Source organism: Sapajus apella, unplaced genomic scaffold (genome assembly GCF_009761245.1).
Source record: "Sapajus apella isolate SASKATOON/1434 unplaced genomic scaffold, GSC_monkey_1.0 scaffold136, whole genome shotgun sequence".
NCBI classification, from domain to species: Eukaryota; Metazoa; Chordata; class Mammalia; order Primates; family Cebidae; genus Sapajus; species Sapajus apella.
The window spans coordinates 2746309-2767961 of NW_022437076.1; the positions used below are offsets into that span (position 1 = coordinate 2746309).

Below are 21653 nucleotides of genomic sequence, written 5' to 3' on the forward strand. Positions count from 1 at the left end.
CAGCCTCCTGAGTCGCTGGGATTATAGGCACACGCCACCATGCCCAGATAATTTTTTTTTGTATTTTTAGTAGAGACGGGGTTTCACCATGTTGACCAGGATGGTCTCGATCTCTTGACCTCGTGATCCACCCGCCTCGGCCTCCCACAGTGCTGGGATTACAGGCTTGAGCCACCGCGCCCGGCTGGTGGTGTGTGTCTGTAATCCCAGCTACTCAGGAGGCTGAGGCAGGAGAATTGCCTGAACCCAGGAGGTGGAGGTTGCGGTGAGCCGAGATCGCGCCATTGCACTCCAGCCTGGGTAACATGAGTGAAACTCCGTCTCAAAAAAAAAAAAAAAAAAAAAAAAAGTACAAATATATATATAAATTAGCCTGGTGTGGTGGTATGCACCTGTAGTCCCAGCTGCTCTGCAGGCCAAGGTGGGAGGATTGCACTGAGCCTGGGAGGTTGAGGCCACAGTGAGCTCACACCTCTGGCGGAGCAACAGCAAGACCTTGTCTCAAAAATTAAAAAACGAAAAAAAGGACTGACGCAGTAGTTTATGCCTATAATCCTAGCACTTTGGGAGGCTGAGCTGCGCAGATTGTCTGAAGGTCAGGAGTTTGAGACCAACCTGAACATGGTACAACCTCATCTCTCCTAAAATACAAAAAAAAATTAGCCCAGTGTGTTGGTGCACACCTGTAGTCCCAGCTATTTGGGAGGCAGAGGTTGCAGTGAGCTGAGATCATGCCACTGCACTCCAGCCTGGGCAACAGAGCAAGACAAGACTCTCTTTTTCTTCCCCCCCGCGCCCTGAGACGGAGTTTCGCTCTTGTTACCCAGGCTGGAGTGCAATGGCGCGATCTCGGCTCACCGCAACCTCCGTCTCCTGGGTTCAGGCAATTCTCCTGCCTCAGCCTCCTGAGTAGCTGGGATTACAGGCACACACCACCATGCCCAGCTAATTTTTTGTATTTTTAGTAGAGACGGGGTTTCACCATGTTGACCAGGATGGTCTCGATCTCTTGACCTCATAATCCACCCGCCTCGGCCTCCCAAAGTGCCAGGATTACAGGCATAAGCCACCGCGCCCGGCCTAAGACTGTCTCAAAAAAAAAAAAAAATGTTTTTACATAACCAATCAGGACACAGTGTCTCATACCTATAATCCCAGCACTTTGCAAGGCTGAAGAGGAGGTTCACTTGAGTCCAGGAGTTCATGACCAGCCCACGACATGGCAAAACCATGTCTCTACTAAAAATACAAAAATTAGCTGGGCGTGGTGGTGCATGTCTGTAATCCCAGCTACTCGAGGCTGAGGCAGGAGAATCGCTTAAACCCAGGAAGTGGAGGTTGCAGTGGGCCAAGATGGCTCCCCTGCACTCCAGCCTGAGTGACAGAGTGAAATCTGTCTCAAAAAAATAAAAAATAAAAGATCTAAAGGTAGCTAAATCCTCATATAAGATCTTTTTCTACAAAACGTCAGTACCTTTATAGTGCATAAAGATAGACTTCTATGTGTTAACTTATCAGAATTTTCTGACCATTAGTTGAGCTTTAAGATCCTTTCAGGTAGAAGTCTGAAAAGTTGCATTTAGCACTGTGCCTCGCAGGTATTCTGGTAGCTTTAGGATTTCAAGAATCTACCTTTTACCCCACCCAATAACTGAGAGCATTAAAAAAAAAAAAAAAGACCCTGTAATCCCAGCACTTTGGGAGGCCAAGGCAGGTGGATGACCTGAGATCAGGAGTTCGAGACCAGCCTAGCCAGCATGGTGAAACCCCATCTCTACTAAAAATACAAAAATTATCACACCTGTAATCCCAGCACTTTGGGAGGCTGAGGCAGGTGAATCACCTGTGGTCAGGAATTCAAGACCAGACTGACCAACATGGTGAAACCATCTCTACTAAAAATATAAAATGAGCTGGGCATGGTGGTGGGCACCTGTGATCCCAGCTACTTAGGAGGCTGAGGCAGGAGAATTGCTTGAATCTGGAAGATGGAGGTTGCAGTGAGCCACGACTGCACCATTGTACTCCAGCGTGGGCAATACAGCAAGATTCCATCTCAACAATAAATAAATAAATAAGCCAGGCATGGTGGCAGATGCCTATAATCCCAGCTATCCTGCAGGCTGAGGCAGAATCACTTGAACCCGGCCCAGGGTGGGGAGGCGGAGGTTGCAGTGACCAGAAATCATGCCACTGCACTCCAGCCTGGGTGACAGAGACTCCGTCTCAATAAAAATAAATAAAGGTGCACATGAGATATTTAGGAGGTAAATTGATAAGATTTAGTGACAGATTGGATGTACATGTTAAAGATAGAAAATCTAGAAAAGCTCCTTGCTTTTCAAAAAAATGTTTTAATCAAACATGTGAATTCACCATCCCTCTTTTTCAGATTCGTGGTGCTCTTAATGCCATCAGAAGCTTGGTTCCTGATGCTTTAGAAGGGAAGCCCAAAGCTGTTGTTACTCACAGCAGTGGAAACCATGGCCAGGCTCTCACCTACGCTGCCAAATTGGAAGGTACTTGATGTCTCAAGGTACTGGGTAGATCATCAGAAAGAAGTGGAAAAGTACCCTTAATTTCAGGGAAAGTGATGATAGCTGTAGGAAGTAACTTTCCCAAGAAATCTCTATCTGATTGCAAGCTGTTATGAATGTAAGTTTCTTTTTTTTTTTTTGAAGACAGAGTCTTGCTCTGTTGCCCAGGCTGGAGTGCGGTGGCGTGATCCCAGCTCACTGCAGCCTCCACCTTCCGGGTTCAAGCAATTCTCCTGCCTCAGCCTACTGAGTAGCTGGGACTACAGGTGTGCACCACCACGCCTGTCTAATTTTTCTATTTTACAAATACAAAATAATAAATTCACCATGTTGCCCAGGCTGGTCTGGAACTCCTGGGTTCAGACAATCCACCCGCCTCAACCTCCCAAAGTCCCAGGATTATAATCTGAGCCATCACACCTGGCCAAACTGAAGTTTCTATTCTTAATTCTCCTGACTTGTAGTAACCAAACGTTTTCCCCTCCCAGGGATTCCTGCTTATATTGTGGTGCCCCAGACAGCTCCAGACTGTAAAAAGCTGGCAATACAAGCCTATGGAGCATCAATTGTATACTGTGAACCTAGTGATGAGGTAAGGAGAGCAGTGTTTGATACCACCTCAATAGCTTTCATTTGACCAGCTGCTTTCTGCCTCACCGGCTGCTCCTTCTGTCTCCTGTGTTGTTTCCTCTTCACTTCTGTTAGCATGCTCAACCTTTTCTCTACCTACGCTCAGATGATCTCATCAGTCTCGCTGCTTAAGTGATTATGTGGTCTATCACCTCCAACCTCTCTCCCCTGAACACCAGACTTTTATATCCAACAGCTAACTAACTTTCCCACTTGATGTCTTTTTTTTTTTTTGAGATGGAGTCTCGCTGTCACCAGGCTGGACTGCAGTGGCAGCCACGTCAGCTCACTGCAACCTCCGCCTCCCAGGTTCAAGCGATTCTCCTGCCTCAGCCTCCTGAGTAGCTGGGACTACAGGTGCGCCCCACCATGCCCGGCTAATTTTTGTGTTTTTAGTAGAGACAGGGTTTCACCATGTTGGCCAGGCTAGTCTCAATCTGTTGACCTCATAATCTGCCCGCCTCGGCCTCCCATAGTGCTGGGATTTACAGGCGTGAGTGACTGTCCCTGACCCCTCTTCATCTCAAATTACATCGAAAATCAAACTCCTGATCTTACTTCCCTATATCCCTTCTCTTCCAGTCTTCCTCATCTTAGTAAATGGCAACTTTTATTGGTTTTTTTTTCTGAATTTTTTTTTCGTTTTCTTTTTTTGTTAGAGATAAGGTCTTCCTATGTTGTGGGATCTTCCTGTTTCGGCCTCTTGAGTAGCTAGGACTATAGGTGCATGCCACCACACCTAATTAATTCCTTTATTTTTTGTAGATAATGTCTCATTGTTGTCCAGGCTGGTCTCAAACTCCTGGGCTCAAGCGATCCTCCCACCTTGGCCTCTCAAAATCCTGGGATCACAGGCATGACCCACTGCACACAGCCAGGAGTCATCTTTGATAACCCTCTCACACCCCACATTCAAATCTTAATCCTGCTTTCAACGTATTTCCATAACCCAACTACTTCTATGTCTACCATTGCCAGCCCAATTCAAACCAGCATCAATTCTCATCTAGATTCGGTAGCCTAACTGGTCTCTCTGCATCCACCCTTGCCCCACTACAGGCTTTTCTGAGCAACCAGAGCTCTCCATTAAATAAAGTCAGAACTTGTCTCTTTTCAAGTCAAAATTCTGTAATGGTTTCCCATCTCATATCCAGTGGAAACCAGAGTTCTTACGATCATCTAAGCCCTGGATGAACTCAAACATTCCTAACTTTTTGACCTCATCTTCTTTTATTTATTTGAGACAGGGTCTTGCTCTGTCCGGCCCAGGCTGGAGTACAGTAGTTGGATCTCAGTGCACTGCAGCCTCCATCTCTTGGGTTCAAGAGATTCTCATACCTCAGCCACCGGTATAGCTGGGATTGCAGGCACATGCCACCATGCCTGGCTAATTTGTTTTAGTAGAGACAGGGTTTCACTGTGTTGGCCAGGCTGGTCTTGAACTCCTGACCTAAAGTGAGCCAGCCACCTTGGCCTCCCAGAGTGCTGGGATTATGGGCATGAGCCACCACGCCCAACCTTGACCTCATCTTCTATTTCTCTTGTCCATTCTGTGCCAGCCATACTAGCCTTTTGGCTTTTCCTCAGAAAGGCCAAGCACTCCTACTTTGTAATCTTTGCACTGTTATCCCCTCCCTGAAATATTCTAGATATCCACAGCACTTGTTCAGATCTTTTAAAATGTCACTTTACTAGAGGCTCTTCCTGGCTACCCTATATGAAATAAATTCCTTCATTTTATTCCATAGCACTTAGATATTACATTATTTACTTCACCCATCTCCACCATATAAGGATACAACCCCCTTGAGGGCAGGGATATTTTAACATATCTCTAGTGCCTGAACAAAATCTGAAAAAAGTAGGATGGTCAATAAAATTTTGAATGACCAAATGGAACTTGTTGGGGACTCTATTAAATGCAAATCAAGTAAGCTAAATTAATGTACTTTCAGTCCAGAGAAAACGTTGCACAAAGAGTTACAGAGCAAACAGAAGGCATCATGGTACATCCAAACCAGGAGCCTGCAGTGATAGCTGGACAAGGGACAATTGCCCTAGAAGTGCTGAACCAGGTAAAACAGCCGAGTTCTTCCTGCTTAGCTACTGGTAAAGCTATTGGTCTATACTGTTATTTCATGTGTACACATTAAATATAAAACTGCCTCCTAATAGGCCTATTGACAGTTTATATTCTTTTCACTAAAGGTTCCTTTGGTGGATGCACTGGTGGTACCTGTAGGTGGAGGAGGAATGGTTGCTGGAATAGCAATTACAATTAAGGTGAGCAGCTCCTGGAGGAGTCCCTGCTTCAAGCAGAGGATTTATTTTACATCATGAATGTTTTGTATACGTGTGCTCAACATTCCACACCCATTACCATTCCTTCTCCTTATTCCTTTTTTTTTTTTTTTTGAGACAGAGTTTCACTCATGTTACCCAGGCTGGAGTGCAATGGCGCAATCTCGGCTGACTGCAACCTCCGCCTCCTGGGTTTAGGCAATTCTCCTGCCTCAGCCTCCTGAGTAGCTGGGATTACAGGCACGCGCCACCATGCCCAGCTAATTTTTTGTACTTTTAGTAGAGACGGGGCTTCACCATGTTGACCAGGATGGTCTCGATCTCTTGACCTCGTGATCCACCCGCCTCGGCCTCCCAAAGTACTGGGATTACAGGCTTGAGCCACCGCGCCCAGCCTTCTCCTTATTCCTTTAGCATGTAAGATGAAGGCCCTTCTCTGCCTCCCTACTCTATTATTTTTAATATTTTTATTTTTTAAGAGATGGAGTCTTGCTATGTTGACAAGGTTGGTCTTCAACTCCTGGGCTCAAGTAATCCTCCCAAAGTGCTAGGATTACAGGTGTGAGCCACTGCACCCAGCCAACTCTCTGTTTTTTTTTTTTTTTTTTTTTTGAGACGGAGTTTTGCTCGTTACCCAGGCTGGAGTGCAATGGCACGATCTTGGCTCACCGCAACCTCCGCCTCCTGGGTTCAGGCAATTCTCCTGCCTCAGGCGGGACTACAGGCACGCACCACCATGCCCAGCTAATTTTTTGTATTTTTAGTAGAGACGGGGTTTCACCATGTTGACCAGGATGGTCTCGATCTCTTGACCTCGTGATCCACCCGCCTCAGCCTCCCAAAGTGCTGGGATTACAGGCTTGAGCCACCACGCCCGGCTCCAACTCTCTTCTTAATCCACGACAGTTTTACAGCACAAAAGTAGTTACCATAAGGGACACTATCATAGTCTTTTCCCTGAATTCTACATCATCAAACTACTATCCATATCAGAGGGGTACCCTTTTCTCAAGTTACCAGGAGAATCAGATGTGATCCAAGCAACAGAAGGCTACTATCAGACAAATTATTTATTTATAAAGTGCTTGAAGATAGTTTCATTACATCCGTCAAAGGGAAGGCTCTTATGTGGGCAGAAGTGTATTACTTATTCTGCCTATTTTTTCCTTTCTTGAGATAGTCTTGCTCCGTTGCCCAAGTTGGAGTGCAGTGGCATGATCTCGGCTTACTGCGACCTCTGCCTCCTAAGTTCAAGCGATTCTCCTACCTCAGCTTTCCAAGTTGCTGGGATTATAGGCGCCCGCCACCACACCCAGATAATTCTTTTATTTTTAGTTGAGACTGCGTTTCACCATGTTGGCCAGGCTGGTCTCAAACTCCTGACCTCAAGTGATCCACTTGCCTCAGGCTCCCAAAGTGCTGAGATTACAGGTATGAGCCACTCCACCCGGCCCCTATTTTCTTTTAGATATGCAGGAAATGTTGTGGTTTGTTGTAAGATATCTTAATATTCTTATTCCCAGGCTCTGAAACCTAGTGTGAAGGTTTATGCTGCTGAACCCTTGAATGCAGATGACTGCTACCAGTCCAAACTGAAAGGGGAACTGATGCCCAATGTTTATCCTCCAGAAACCATAGCAGATGGTGTCAAATCCAGCATTGGCTGGAACACCTGGCCTATTATCAGGGACCTTGTGGATGATGTCTTCACTGTCACAGAGGATGAAATTAAGGTACGGCTCCGACAAGAAAAGAAATAACAAAGCATGGTGTAACTTCTTAGGCAGAGCCACCTTTTGTTATGAGTAGCAGCTGACCCGTGGCAACTTGACTAGATAACTTCATGACAGGAAAGGACCCTAGATGTATGAATGACAACCCTCTTGACAGAAGCAAAGTTAGAATGAAAGCAAAGTCTTGGCAAGCATGCATATGTACTGATAAGAAAATTCAAACTGGACATATATATATATATATACATATTCTCATCTGACTTTTTAAAGTAAACCAACTAGACTCCCTTTTGACTAATTCCTACTCCCTTCCGTATCAACAGCATGCAACTCAGCTGGTGTGGGAGAGGATGAAACTACTCATTGAACCTACAGCTGGTGTTGGAGTGGCTGCTGTGCTGTCTCAACATTTTCAAACTGTTTCCCCAGAAGTAAAGAACATTTGTATTGTGCTCAGTGGTGGAAATGTAGACTTAACCTCTGTAGCTTGGGTGAAGCAGGCTGAAAGGCCAGCTGCTTCTGTTTCTGTTTAATTTACAAAAAAGGAAATGGTGGGAATCAGTGTTTTTAGAAACTGAGGACATTTTGTTCCCTAGTCATTGTCAACTTTTCATCTTACCCTCTTAGTTATCAGATTCTTTATGGGTATTTCAGTAAGATTTAATACAGTTTTTTGGACTAAGTAGTAGAAAAACTTCCATACTTAACTGAGACATTTTGTCAAGGCCAAAAAATGTCTTGCAAAATGGGGTAGTGGACTGACAGGCCGATGCAGAAAATAAACTTTGCCCATCACTACTTGTGCCTCCCATCCCTGGAGTGCTGATGGGCACCAGTAAGACAAAATCTCTTTGAATCCGTTACTCCATTCCTCCTTGAGGCACTGTTGAAGAAATCTCACTTTTCACCCAGGGTACTGGTTCTGGTACATATGGATCATAAGTCCATTTGGGGAAGACTCGTTTATAGAGGTTCATCAGTACTGTGTCTTGAGATTTTAGCTTCCCATCAAAGCTGCATTTCATGTGGCCATGGGTACCTAGAAATAAAACAGAACAAGTTGGTCAAATTAAAAGTAGAAAATTTTAAAGCAATGACTTTCAACCCAATAGTCAATTAGTAACACTGCAGAAATCTAGACATGGTCCCGAATCCCATGTTTCCTTACCTAAAGGCTCCTTGATATGTCCTCTACGGCCCCACTTTGTTCTCAGTTCCACCGGTTTAAACCACAGCACATCCTCTTAGAATCAAACACACAAAAGACCAAGATGAAACACTGACCCACAAAGGCAATCAGATCCCCTCCTCCTCCTTCATACCTACCTCTGTTGAAGAACATGTAACGTACTACTGCCATCTTAGTAAAAATTTTGAAAGGATGACCACTCAGAACAACTCTCTTGATGACCATTCTGTCTGGATCCACTGACATAAGATGGCCCGTAGCAATGAGGCTGTGCATTCCTAAGGGACAAAAGCAAAGCAGCTAGTTAGGAAATTACAGGCCAAAGTCTTCATCTATTGTCCCAATCCACTTAAAGACCCATGCGATATTTTCTTGGGAGAAACCGTAAAGTTGTGTTGATGAGGCTGCCCTTTGTGGGATCACAGCAAAAACCACTCCATTTCATTCCTGCTAAGCCTGTCCCTGGAACCTATCCTAAATACATTCTGAGCAGCCTCTACCAATCAGCTAAGGTTTGTAAGCAAGATAAAACCTGGCTTGTCATCCCTGCCCTAGCCCACTGTGACACTAAGATTGGTAAACTGTAAGTCCACACTTAATCTTGTCAATAGGTTCTTGAAAACTTGCACGTTAAGAGAAATGATGTGTAACAAAACCATTTTTTTTCTCATCAATTATTACAATGAAAAGATGTTGACCAAAAGGCAGTTATTTGAAGACTGGCTATACATTGTTTCACTTAAAAGTTGCAGTTTTGGTCTGGCTGCAGTGGCATACACCTGTAATCCCAGCACTTTGGGAGGCAGGTGGATCACCTGAGGTCAGGAGCTCAAGACCAGCCTGGCCAACATGGTGAAACCCCCATCTCTACTAAAAATATAAAAAATTAGCCAGGTGTGGTGGCATGTGCCTGTAATCCCAGCTACTCAGGAGGCTGAGGCAGAAGAATCAATTGAACCCAGGAGGTAAAGGATGCAGTGAACGGAGACCATGCCATTGCACTCCAGCCTGGGCGACAAGAGCGCAACTCCATCTCAAAAAAAAAACTTGCAGTTTTCATTGTTCTATTAATTGTGTTAAGTGAAGACTTACTATATTTCGAAAACCATCACCACCTTCTCCATACCATTTGGTTCCCAAATCTCAACACAGAAGAGAAAAGAGTGTTAATCCTATTAAGGACCTGTAGGTCTGTTTACCTTGTGGCTCAACTCACCATTGCTTTTCTGCTTGAAAAGCAGCACAGATGCAGGAGGAAAAGTGATTGGTGCATATACTGTCACCACCAGGGCCATGTCAGCAGTCAGGAATCTCTGAAATTTATGTTTGTCCGCTGCCATAAGGGTTAAAAAACAAAAACCAAAAACATTTTGAGAAACCAGTGGTAATATAGAGGCCTGTGAAAAGCTGTGTTCGTGCAACTCTTAAACCTATGGCTGCTTCTACTTCTCTAATCTACCAGTTCTCAAACATTTTCCCTGCCTCAATACACCTAAAAGACGAAAATCTAGTCCTATCAGGTAACTTTTTTTTTTTTTTTTTGAGTTGGAGTCTTGCTCTGTCACCCAGGCCGGAGTGCAATGGCTTGATCTCAGCTCACTGCAACCGCCACCTTCTGGGTTAAGCAATTCTCCTTCCTCAGCCTCCCAAGTAGCTAGGATTACAGGCGCCCGCCACTACACCCCACCCGTCTAATTTTTGTATTTGTAGTGGAGATGGGGTTTCACCATATTGGCCAGGCTGGTCTCAAACTCCTGACCTTGTGATCTGCCTGCCTCGGCCTCTCAAAGTGCTGAGATTGCAGGCGTGAGCCACCATGACCAGCTGAAATCAGTAACTTTTTTCTTTTTTTTTGAGACAGTGTCTTGCTCTTGTTGCCCAGGCTGCCTCCTGGGTTCAAGCAGTTCTCCTGCCTCAGCCTTCCGAGTAGCTGGAATTATAGGTGCCCAATCAGTAACTTTTTTATCTGAAGGCAGAATCTTGGAGCTTAGACTGTATTTGGTGTTCCACCTTCAACATAACCCTCACCCCCTTTTTAAAATACTAGTTAGAGAAAAATACAATATTTGAAGGGAAAGAAAAATTAATCTCATTTAGACTGCATAATTGGTGAGAATAAAAATTATTCAAAACAACATTAATACTGCCTTCATATTCCTCCTGCAACAGCTGAGAGTAAGTGAGCTAGGACAATGTTCAGAAGCCCCCAAGTTAGTGGGCAACACATCTTCCTGCTCCTAACGTGTAGGAGTACAATCAATTTTGCCACAACACTTGTCTGGTAGTCTTTCAATTTCTCAGAAGCCCTACCTCTGCTTTACCCAACTATGAACCCACCCAGCTCCATCCCTTCACCCAGACTGCCCTTGGCACACTAGACACCAAAGTTTCCACACTTTATCACACCCTTTTAAATTTTTTTGAGAGACAGTCTCACTCTGTTATCTAGGCTGTTGTGCAGTGATGTGAACATAGCTCACTGCAGCCTCAAACTCCTGGGCTCGCTGGCTTAGGCAATCCTCTTGCCTCAGCCTCCCAAGTAGCTGAGACTACAAAGCATATGCCACCACGCCTGGCTAATTTTTTAAAATAAATTTTGGTTGGGCATGGTGGCTCACAACTATAATCCCAGCACTTTGGGAGGCTGAGGTGGGTAGAACACCTGAGGTCAGGAGTTCAAGACCAGCCTGGCCAACATGGTGAAATCCCATCTCTTCTAATAATACAAAATTAGCTGGGCGTGGTGGCACATGTCTATAATCCCAGCTCCCCAGCTACTTGGGAGGCTGAGGCAGAAGAATTGCTTGAACCTGGGAGGCAGAGGTTGCAGTGAGCCAAGATTGCACCACTGCACTTAGCCTGGGCGACAAGCAAAACTCTGTATCAAAAAAAAAAAAAAAAAAAAAAAAAAAAAAAAAAATTTTTTTGTAGAGGCCAGACATGGTAGCTCATGCCTGCAAATCCCAACACTTTGGAAGGCCAAGGCATGTGGATCACCTGAGGTCAAGAGTTTGAGACCAGCCTGGCCAACATGGAAAAACCCCATCTCTACTAAAAATACAAAAATTAGTTGGGCGTGGTGGCACTTGCTGGTGGTCCAAGCTACTCCGGAGGCTGAAGCACCAGAATCACTTGAACCCGAGAGGTGGAGGCTGCAGTGAGCAGAGATCATGCTACTGCACTCCAGCAGGGTGACAGAGCAGGACTCTGTCTCAAAAAAAAAAAAAATTGTAGAGACAAGAGTCTCACACCTGACCTCAAGCGATCCTCCTGCCTCAGTCTCTGGAACTGAGACTTTGATTTAGTTCCAGTTCTAAGGATCTGCCTTTACAAAATAAGCAAAGAAGTAAACAACATTTTATGCATACAGATATAATTCAGGGCAAAATATTAGAAATAGCCTAAGTGAGGCTGGGCGCGGTGGCTCATGCCTGTAATCCCAGCGATTCAGTAGGCCAATGCAGGCAGATCACGAAGTCAGGAGTTCAAAACCAGTCTGGCCAATTGGGGAAACACCATTTCTACTAAAAACACAAAAATTAGCCAGGCGCAGGGTGGCTTGCGCCTATAGTCCCAGCTACTCAGGAGGCTGAGGCAGAAGAATCACTTTAACCTGGGAGGTGGAGGTTGCAGTGAGCTGAGATCATGCCACCGCACTCCAGCCTGGGCAACAGAGCAAGACTCAGTCAAAAAAAAAAAAAAGAAGAAGAAGAAATAGCCTAAGTGCTCACACATAGACAGTCAAATAAATATCAGTACATCACATATACCAGAATATATGCAAATGACAACAAAGCCTTAAAAGTCTCATTTAGCTGGGTGTGGTGGTATGCACCTGTAATCCCAGCTACCTGGGAGGCTGAGGCAGGAGAATCACTTGAACCCAGGAGGCAGAGGTTAAAGTGAGCTGAGATTGCACCAGTGCACTCCAGCCTGGGTGGCAGGGCATCTCAAAAAAAAAAGTCATTAATTAATCTTATGGAAAATTGATCAAAATCAACTAAGTGATAAATGCAATGTTTAACACCATATTTACAATTACAATCCCAATTGCATTTAAAAAAAAAAAAGAGATCTAGATGAAAATGTATAAAGTAATAATGAATTTTCTAAGGTAATTTTATTTTTACATTATTTTCCCAGTTGTCTAAAATATGAAAATAGTTATTTCATCCTTAAAAAAAAATCAGAACTATTTTGAAACAATAAGAGGATGATTAAATCTTGGCGCTTTTTTTCATCTTTAATTCACCCATTCTAATGCCAGTTTTGGCATTATATGTGTGAGTCACTGCACCCAGCCTAATGCCCTTTTTATAAAGCTGCCAACTTCTACTCAAAACCTACTCTGGAACAAATATTCATGGCAAAAAAGCCTCAGTACAACACAGGTTGCATCACTAGGATGCTTCAGACAGGTTCAGACATTTTGAGTAAAAACATCATTGGCTCTTTAGCCAGAGTATGGAGAATACCTCTAATCCAGAGATATAAGATTTTGAAACTGACCCTTCTGCACCCCTTCACCACAAGTCAGTTTCCCAAAAGACAAGACGGACAAGAACCCAGGTTCCCCACCGCTAACCTGCAGTGTGCTGAGAAAATAAAGGCGAGGCTCGGAAGCGTCTAAATCCACAATGGAATATGAGTTCTTCCTTGGCTTTTACAGGTTCAGTGTTGCCAGGGTCACGCCTCACCACCATATTCAATACTGACATCTGAGAACCAAGTAAGAAAAACAAAAATCTTCATAGTCTAAGAATACAATTGCCTAACTTGAAAGAAGGCAAACCAAACTAGCAGATTCAGATTCATTCTAAGAACTGACAATGCTAATAAATGGGTGGAGTATAGATGCAGTAACACAGATTCATCCTTTACCTCCACCAATGACTGGCATTTAAGCCAAACATAGGCTCATCAGAGCTTTCATGCACCCTTCAATGCTAACTTACCTTTCTGCATCTAGCAGAAAAAGAGCTCAACATCTGCGACAAAAATCAGTGGCCTTCAAGACACTCACCACAATCTCAAAAACACACTCACTCAAGCCCCTTCTTCCTGAACTATGATATATACAACTGTTGGCCACCAAGAGAAGAGACATCTGCACCTTGGCATAAACCTTTATGTTTAAGGCTGCCACCCTTGTTCTAAATCTGGTCTGAAAAACATACTTGGAGAAGTCTCAGAACCACACAGAGATTGCATCACTGAGATGCTTCAGACAGGTTCAGACAGTACGAATAAAACCATCACTGACTTCTCTATTACTCTTCAATTCCTAATCAGAAAGGCAGACTTTTTGCATCTCTATGAGCAGAATGTTAGTCACAAAACAGAATTTTAGACTATCAGAAGCAGCTGGAAAGTTTCAAAATTCCCCATTTTCCCACAAGACACTCATTTACCTTCTGTTCATGAGGTAGTAAAGAAAATGCAATCAAGGGTGCTCCTTGCCTGAAGTGCTCGACCACTGAGACAGGAACTTCAGAGACATGAATTGTGACATACCAGCCAACCTGCCATAAGAAAGCAGAAAGCAATGGAGTTACCCCTCAAAATCCTAATAATGGGGAAGCTTTCTCCAAATATGGTGAGTCTTTCAGATGACCTTTTTAAAGCCAACCCCACCCTTCAAGATGGCTTTACTACCCAGATTACATTTTTTCATTTAACATGGAGGAGACCTCTTTGTTCCCAGTATCTTTTTTTTTTTTTTTTTTTTTGAGATGGAGTCCCTGTCGCCCAGGCACAAGTGCAATGGCACGATCTCTGTTCACTGCAACCTCCTCCGCCTCCTGGGTTCAAGCAATTCTCCTGCCTCAGCCTCCCAAGTGGCTGGGATTACAGGCATGAGCCACCACACCCAGCTAATTTTGTATTTTTAGTAGAGAAGGGGTTTCTCCATGTTGGCCAAGCTGCTCTCAAACTCCTGACCTCAAGTTGCCTGCCCACCTCGGCCTCCCAAAGTGTTGGGATTACAGATGTGAGCCACCGCACCTGGCCTGTTTCCAGTATCATTCTTGTCGATGACTCAGGGGCTCCCCCAATCCCCCAGTACAGCATATTTCCATGCCAAGAGAAGGAGTAAAGTGGGAGCATGTTGACAAATGAAAGCAACATACAAGATGGACAAGGAGGGCAGATACCTCAGCTCCTTCAACCTCTTTTTCTTTAATCTCCTTAAAGATGCTTTTCCTGCTATTAGTAAAGTTCTGAAACTGAAATATCCGAGCATACTCTTGAGGAAGGTTTTCCTTAGGATCCCATGGAGATGTCCGGAAGCTCTTGAGGCCTCTGTATTTCTGAAATCTAGAATATTGAAAATTTTAAAGAAATTAAGTCAGATTTATATGGTGCTATATATATAGACTCAAGTCACTGCTAAAATGGCTAAGGATCTAGCTGAAAAGAATTCCAATCACTATCTCTCAAAATAAACTAACAGCTTAAACCAAGACCACACTGCAAAACAACTTGTAACAAGTTATATCAGAACCAAACCCAAGCTTCCCACTGACAAAAGACAAAGGATTTATAGTGGCTCCCCGACAAAAAAGATGTTTGGTAATGACCTCGTATAGTTCAGATGTGTGTCTCTGCCCAAATCTCATATTGAAATATAATCTCCAATGTTGGAGGCGAAGCCTGGTGAGAGATGACTGGATTATGGGAGAGGTTTTCTCATGAATGGCTTAGCACCATCCCCATTGGTGAGTTCTCATGAGATCTGGTTGTTTAGAAGTGTTAGCACCTCCTGCCTCGCTCTCCTGTTCCTACTCCGGCCATGTGACATGACTTGCTCCCCCTCTGCCTTCTGCCATGATTTTAAGTTTCTTCAGGCTGCCCCAGAAGCTGAACAGATGCCAGCACCATGCTTCCTGTACAGCCTGCAGAACCATGAGCCAATTAAATCTCTTTTCTTTATAAATTACGCAGTCTCTGGTACTTCTTTATAGCAATGCGAGAATGGCTTCACACATAGCCTTATCTCCTTAATATCCAAAATTAATTCACTGGCTTTAGTCACTCACCTCCAGAACAGGTAGAATCATCTACATCTTCACTCTTCTACTTCTGCTATTCTACCCAAACCCCCTAAAATCTCCAAACATTATATATTTCAATTGAGTATTGGCTCCTTTGGGAAGAAGTATTTGCTAATTAACCTTAGTATTTTTCCTTCATTAAAGTCCTGTAATAGTAGTCTGTACCACAGTCTAGAACGTCATTATAATTACCATTTCCTGTATGTATGTATGTCTTGCCTTCCCATATTAAATGTTAGCTCTTCAGGAGCAGGAAAAATGTGTTTTTCTTCTTCTGCATCACAGTGACATAGCTCTGAGCCAAGTTTTTAAAAACCTATTGACTTAATTTAGACTTGTTGACTAACCGAATTCTAGCAGCCACGTCACGGGGGGTGTCCACCTCATCTGGAAACATCTCTTCCAGTCTTTCTTGTTTATATTTCTCCAACATTTTTGCCTCAGCTTCTTCATCTACTTTCTTATCATAAAGATCATCATGCACAGACTCCCCTATAGTCATAGTTTCATATTCTTCCTCTTCTTCTTCACTACTCTCATCCTGTAGAATAAAGGATTACTTATTTCAGAAGAAATCCACACCCGTCTCTACCCTAAAGGCCAATAAGCTAAGAGTAAAATAATTTTATTAAATACCTATTCCCAACCAACATAAATTCTAATACAGCCTAAAGTGGAAAACAAAAGCCTCATTCCTGGCAACTACAGAGTCATTCCTAAGAAACTAACCATACACACCCCTCAAGATCACAATTGCACTTTGCCTTATGGTTGAAGCTAGACATAGAAATGGTCTAAGGCCTCATTTCCTTACCTGAGATTCTTCTTCCATAAAATCCTCATGTTCCATGTCATCATATTCATCTCCTTCCCCATCACTTTGGCTGCCACTATCCAAAATCCATTCAGCTTGGTAACTGGATGTTCCTTTGGGGACCTTCTTTACCACCTTAGAACTTTCCTTCAAGAAATCTGTAAAGGCCCAAACAAATTAAGTAAATTATAGACCTCCTTTCCCTATCCCTCTGGTTACTCTCACCCAGGCAAGGCACTAGACACTGCTGCCAACATGGGAAATTCCAGCAGACACTGTAACAGAACTACTTCCAAATTTAATTCAGTTGCCTCACAACTAGCAATACTTACACAGCTAAATAAGCCCTGCAATGAATCCAGAGTTGTTTATCTGTTCATGATAAAACATTAACACAAGTAATTTTGGGAAATGGAACAAAGCTGTGTCTCATGTTTGTTTAGTGAAAACATACAGCATTTGAGAGTGAGGACAGACTTTCAACTACAGTATATCCCCATCCTGCTCTATCCCATATGGTCCTCACTCCGAAGAGCTACAGGAAATCCACAATTCCAGGTCAGATGAATTACAAACAAGTTTACCAATACCAACCCTTTGCTTCACTCAGCTCCTCCTCAGTGGGCCACGTTTGCTCCCCCTCCATTGGATCTGGGATAACCTCTGTTTGCAAGGATTCCTGTTTATCAGGGTCTGCCTTCATTAGGACCTTTAGGTCTTCTTCCATATCATCTACAGTATCCGTAGCACAAATCTGAAAACCAAAAGCAGGTGATAGTCAACCATTAACCAAAAATCTCCTAAATCAAACACAGTAACCAGAAAGACCCAGAAATACCAATCCTCATGTAGAAAATGAATGCAACAAAATGCCAAAACTTGTAAAAATTTTTCAAATGACCATTTTCTAATTTCCAGGTTTTTTTTTTTTTTTAAGACAGTCTCACTCTTGTTCAAGCTGGAGTGTAATGGGTCACTGCAACTTCCACCTCCTGGGTTCAAGTGATTCTCCTGCCTCAGCCAGATTACAGGCATGCACTACCACACCCAGCTAATTTTGTATTTTTAGTAGAGACAGTGCTTCTCCATGTTGACCAGGCTGGTCTCAAACTCCCGACCTCAGGTGATCCACCTGCCTCAGCTTCCCAAAGTGCTGGGATTACAGATGTGAGTCACACACCCAGCCATTTCCAGGGTATATTAACTCTGCTTGGCTCTTGAGGTCTTTCTGATTCTGTCCCTACTCCTACCCGTTTATCACATACCTCACTCCCATCAGTTGATTTCTTCAAAGTTCAAATAAACCCTTTGATCCACCACTGTGACTAGATTCATATTGTCTTTATCTTCTAGTATATTCTTTTATCCCTCTTCAACTCATAAATCACATTCATCCTTCTCAACACCTAGCTCAAGTCTGATCTCTTCTGGAAAGCTTGCTAGTCTACTTTCTAAACTTCCATAGTAGGTCCGTACCTCAACTATATGCTATCTCTATCTTTATTTTACAGGTGCCATTTTGTTCCAGCCCAATTAAGTCCCTTAAGGAAAGCAACCACGCCGTGAGTGTCTTCTGTAAACTCAGAGCCAGTTGCAGTGCAGAGTATATAAAGTGCTGGATAAATATGTAATTTACCAACATATTTATAACTGACGATTGCCTTACTTCAGACTGACAGTCTTCTCAATCCCCTAAATGCACAAAACTGTCTTCTCTGAATTTAAGTTTCCTTCCTGTGCCAACTTGTTTTGTCTTTCTCTTTTAACTCCAGATGTGACATTTTTCAGTACACTGTGACAACTTTCGTATGAATACGAATTAAGAATATGTCTTCCCCCCTCAAAAAACAGAAACAAAAAAAATCAGTCTTACCTCCATTGCCATGTCTGGGTCCTTCTGGGATTTAATTACTCTAGGATTTAAAGGGAAAGGGTCCACAGGGGCATCTATCTGTTTCATCTGGAAATCGCCATGTCCAACGATATGCAGCAACCTGTTTACATTCAGAGTCTGCCCTCGAACATAGCCTGAAATTTTCAAGTTGCCCACCAAGTTATTCCCTTCACTAGGAACAAAATCAACAGCATGGGCAAACAGGTAGGCTCGCCGGTCCCGAAAAGCAAGATGCTGTTGCTTCTGGTTAGCCAACTGCCTAAGCAGCATCTCTGCCTCCTGCTGAGTGTCTAACAAGAGGAGTTTGTTATCTGGAAAGCGCTTCTCCACTGCTTTACTTAGCTTCTTCCTCGCGTCTATTTGTTTCTTCAGTGGGAGGCCAGAAATCCCCTGGACAGCTAGTGCTGTAAGCAAAAGAGAAAATGCTTTGTGACCTATTGCTTCATTACATAAAAATCTCCCTTAAGGTCAGGCACCGTGGTTCACACCTGTAATCCCAGCACTTTGGGAGACTGAGGTGGGTGGATCACCTGAGGTCGGGAGCGAGACCAGCCTGACCAACATGGAGAAACTCTGTCTCTACTCGAAATATAAAATTAGCCGGGCATAGTGGTGCATGCTTGTATCCCAGCTTCTCAGGAGGCTGAGGCAGAATTGCTTGAACCCAGGAGGCGGAGGCTGTGGTGGCCCAACACCATTGCACTCCAGCCTGGGCAACAAGAGCAAAACTCTGTCTTAAAAAAAAAACAAAAAAAACCCCTGCAGTTCACAACCTAACGGCTCAGTTGCAAGCCCAGAGATCACTGGGAAACCCAACACTTAACTACCCTAAAGGAATTTCACAGTGAACTCAAACTTCATATCCTTCTCTAGGCAAAGGACAACCAAAAACAAAAAGGCATCCTGAGTGAGAATCTGTAAACAATGGACCAACTTTAATCCGTATGTGTACACCCCACCACCAGCTGAATATGACCCATCAGTTGTATTCCTGTACCAAATACAGGTGCACAATAAATGGTAACTCACTTACTATAGGTGGGAAGCCCCTGGGCAAAGAGGCAGGAAAGACAGTAATCGCCGGTGCTGTCCCAGCCTTCAAGTGGATCAAGTAAGAAGAGGATGGTATCAGCTACTTTAGCCATGTCTAACACAGTGTGTAGATCCCCTGGAGACAGAAGTAAGAAGGGGAGGTTGGCAGCAGCACATTATGCTAAAAAAATATTACCACTACTCAAACATAATAGAAAACATTGTTGTATACTCTAACCTGGTCTTGCTGATGTGAAAAACCACCGATGTTTCAGGCGGGGGCATAGTAGCATAAAGCTGTGGGTGTTTCCCAATTCATTCAAGTGTACTCTTCCAGTGTCCCTATCCTGAAGCAGCTGAATGGCCTCGGGCAGGGAAATTCTGTTGTGCAGAGGCACCACCAGTACCTGATGAGGAGGGCCATCCTTGCTACCCAGCTGTCTCTTCTCTGCCAGAACCTGAAAACAGATACCCGAGAACATCTCAACGTCTCAGTACTTCACTCCAGCATTGCACTTCCCCCCACCCACAACCAGCGTCTCTCTGGTAAAAGGTCCCACGTATGCCGGCGGGGTGGCAGGAATTCTGACCAAAGAAAGGAATGCCAGACCTGCACACTCGACATGTGCTCTAGGGCTATTCTCTGTCCCTGGATCCTCCACCCGCTCTCATTTTCCAGTTCGAGGCATTAGCCACCTAAAAGGGCAGAGGAGCCACACTCCCAAACCCCGCTCCTCTCACCGCCTCCTTCTTCTGCTTTCGGAGCTGGCTGGCGCGATGCCTCTGGTCGACTCTGCTGAGTTCTTTTCTCACCTTCTTGCTTAGGGTTTTCAGTGCTAGACGGCCTGGAGGGCAGATTAGAAGGGGCTGTTGTGATCGGTCCCACAATAACGTCAGGAAAAGGGACCCCTCTCCGCCCACCTTAGAAAGGGCCTTTCGCGTGGGGCCCAGACGGGAGACAGCAGCTCAGTCTGGTCATGGGGAAAAAGACTTAATAACGGCTAAATAGCCCTTCTATCTTCTACGCTACCTTCTTACCCTTGCCGTCCCGCTGTGCTGATCCCCGACCCCGATGCCGCCCGCCTTTGTGAGCTTTATTCTGCTGCTTCAGCGGGCCGGGCCGGTGGGCCGCCATACCGCAGCGCGCGTGTTCGGAGTCTGCAACACTTCCGGGCCAGGCCGAGCGCTTCCGGTCCCGTCCACGGGGGCGGTCCCTCCGGGGGGGCGGGGCTCCCTGCGCTCCCTGCTCCTCCTGCGCCCCCTGGCGACGGTCTTTTCCAGCCGCTCCAGAGCGCCTCGTTCGCCGCTTCGCCCAGCCGCCGTGGGAACTTTTCCCACGCCGCAGTGTGCGGTTGGGGGCTAGAAGACGCCGGATGTGGACTCTGGAGGCTCGGGCTGTTGGCCCGGCAGGGCTGTTTGTGCCCCTTGCATTTTCACTTTTCGCTATAAAGCTGCATCACATAGAAACATGCTGACTGGAAGGCTGCGTTCGTGCGGAAGAGGCCCAAGCCTCTCCTGTCACCTGGGTTCGGGAGCGTTGCTCTTCCGTTTGCAACAGCATGTGTTCTTCATCACTTTGAGCAGCCTTTCCTCTCCCTCGATTCCCCAGCGAGGCTTGGGAATCGCGTGGAAGACACTTCTCTCACCTTGCCCGCCGGTCCCTGTGACGGCAACCCGCGCCCCGCCTCCCACGGAGCGGCCGGAAGGGCCCTGTGGGACGTGGCGACCCGGCGAGGGGGACTGGCCGCGACTCTCGGGCCCTCGGCCTCGCCCTCGCAGGGCGCTCCCACTCATCTTCCCACAAACTTGACGACGGCTCGGCGACGGCCGCCCGGGATTCCGAGGGGCCACGGGGCCAGGCTGCACTGGCTTCGCCATGGGCAGCCTCGGACCGCAGGGAACCTCGTCCCGGGCCCCGGCCCTTTCCGTCCCGTCAGGAGAGCGAGCAGGGAGAAGTCAGGGGATCTTCGGCGGGACCCAGGCTCGCTCTCAGCCGCGGCCTCCAGGGCAGGCGGCTCACAATGTGGCTTCGCGCCCTCGAGGCGGGAGCGGGCGCGTTGCCATGACAGCGACCCCCGCGGCGCACGCCCCGGTCTGCCGCCCTCAGACGCGCGCGGCCTCTCCCCGCCCCGATCCCCCGTCGCTGTGCGCAACCCCCCTCCGGCTGTGGGAAGGGGCCGGGCCTGCCGCCTGACGTCTGTGCGGGCTCGGAAGATGGCTGCGGAGCCGAGCACCGGGCAGTGGCTGCGGCGGCGGCGGCGGCGGCAGGCCGGGAGCGCGGCGGGCGGAGGCTCCGCCTTGCGCGTGGGGCGCTGAGCCGAGAGGCGCGGAGGCGGCGAGGGCGCGGGGGCTCGGCGGGCCGCTCGGTGCCGCCTCCTGCCACACCATGGGCAGCGCGGAGGATGCAGTCAAAGAGAAACTGCTGTGGAACGTGAAGAAGGAGGTAAGTCGAGGCAAGGACCCCGGGGGCT

At 45.8% G+C, this 21653-nt stretch overlaps 3 protein-coding genes and 2 non-coding genes across 11 annotated transcripts in view; 2 read left to right on the top strand and 3 right to left on the bottom strand.

Moving 5' to 3' along the window:
* SRR (serine racemase) overlaps positions 1-18124 on the top strand; it is a 33450-nt gene extending 15326 nt beyond the window's left edge. For 3 of the 5 annotated variants that reach the window (XM_032263429.1, XM_032263428.1, XM_032263425.1), the window contains exons 3-8: positions 2393-2519; positions 3026-3129; positions 5123-5242; positions 5376-5450; positions 6992-7201; positions 7525-7997. In XM_032263429.1, coding sequence (XP_032119320.1) covers positions 2393-2519; positions 3026-3129; positions 5123-5242; positions 5376-5450; positions 6992-7201; positions 7525-7734 — 846 coding nt within the window. In that variant the 3' untranslated portion in view covers positions 7735-7997. Of the gene's footprint in view, positions 1-2392; positions 2520-3025; positions 3130-5122; positions 5243-5375; positions 5451-6991; positions 7202-7524; positions 7998-17767 lie in introns of those variants that run through there. The other 2 variants (XM_032263426.1, XM_032263427.1) reach the window with 2 other exon arrangements.
* Positions 7451-21388, bottom strand: TSR1 (TSR1 ribosome maturation factor). Of its 2 annotated transcripts, none has more exons than XM_032263420.1 (15): positions 20221-21388; positions 19924-20027; positions 19421-19640; positions 19184-19318; positions 18130-18554; positions 16851-17010; positions 16257-16414; positions 15790-15983; positions 14543-14705; positions 13802-13912; positions 12976-13108; positions 9607-9723; positions 8528-8668; positions 8370-8444; positions 7451-8240 (listed from the first exon to the last, which is right to left on the bottom strand). In XM_032263420.1, exons 1-15 carry the CDS (start codon positions 20315-20317, stop codon positions 8062-8064), a joined length of 2412 nt encoding a protein of 803 aa, XP_032119311.1. In that variant the 5' UTR covers positions 20318-21388; the 3' UTR covers positions 7451-8061. The 2 variants fall into 2 exon arrangements, with proteins under 2 accessions (XP_032119311.1, XP_032119312.1); XM_032263421.1 differs by having other exon boundaries at positions 7848-8240; positions 20213-20334.
* On the bottom strand, positions 12755-12847 carry LOC116540168. Its single transcript, XR_004264334.1, has one exon. It is a non-coding gene; the product is annotated as a small nucleolar RNA SNORD91 family (small nucleolar RNA).
* On the bottom strand, positions 13566-13660 carry LOC116540169. Its single transcript, XR_004264335.1, has one exon. It is a non-coding gene; the product is annotated as a small nucleolar RNA SNORD91 family (small nucleolar RNA).
* Positions 21387-21653, top strand: part of SGSM2 (small G protein signaling modulator 2) — a 46380-nt gene continuing 46113 nt past the window's right edge. For both annotated transcript variants that reach the window (XM_032263416.1, XM_032263417.1), the window contains exon 1: positions 21387-21625. In XM_032263416.1, the coding sequence (XP_032119307.1) occupies positions 21569-21625 (57 nt within the window). In that variant the 5' untranslated portion in view covers positions 21387-21568. The remainder of the gene's footprint in view (positions 21626-21653) is intronic.

Coding starts and splice junctions, on each gene's coding strand:
- TSR1 (XM_032263420.1), bottom strand. CDS start 20,317: ATGGCGGCCCACCGGCCCGGCCCGCTGAAGCAGCAGAATAAAGCTCAC. Junction 17,011..18,129: donor ACCCAGACATGGCAATGGAG/GTAAGACTGATT, acceptor TTTGGTTTTCAG/ATTTGTGCTACGGATACTGT. Junction 9,724..12,975: donor ATTTTCTCAGCACACTGCAG/GTTAGCGGTGGG, acceptor CCCTTATGGCAG/CGGACAAACATAAATTTCAG.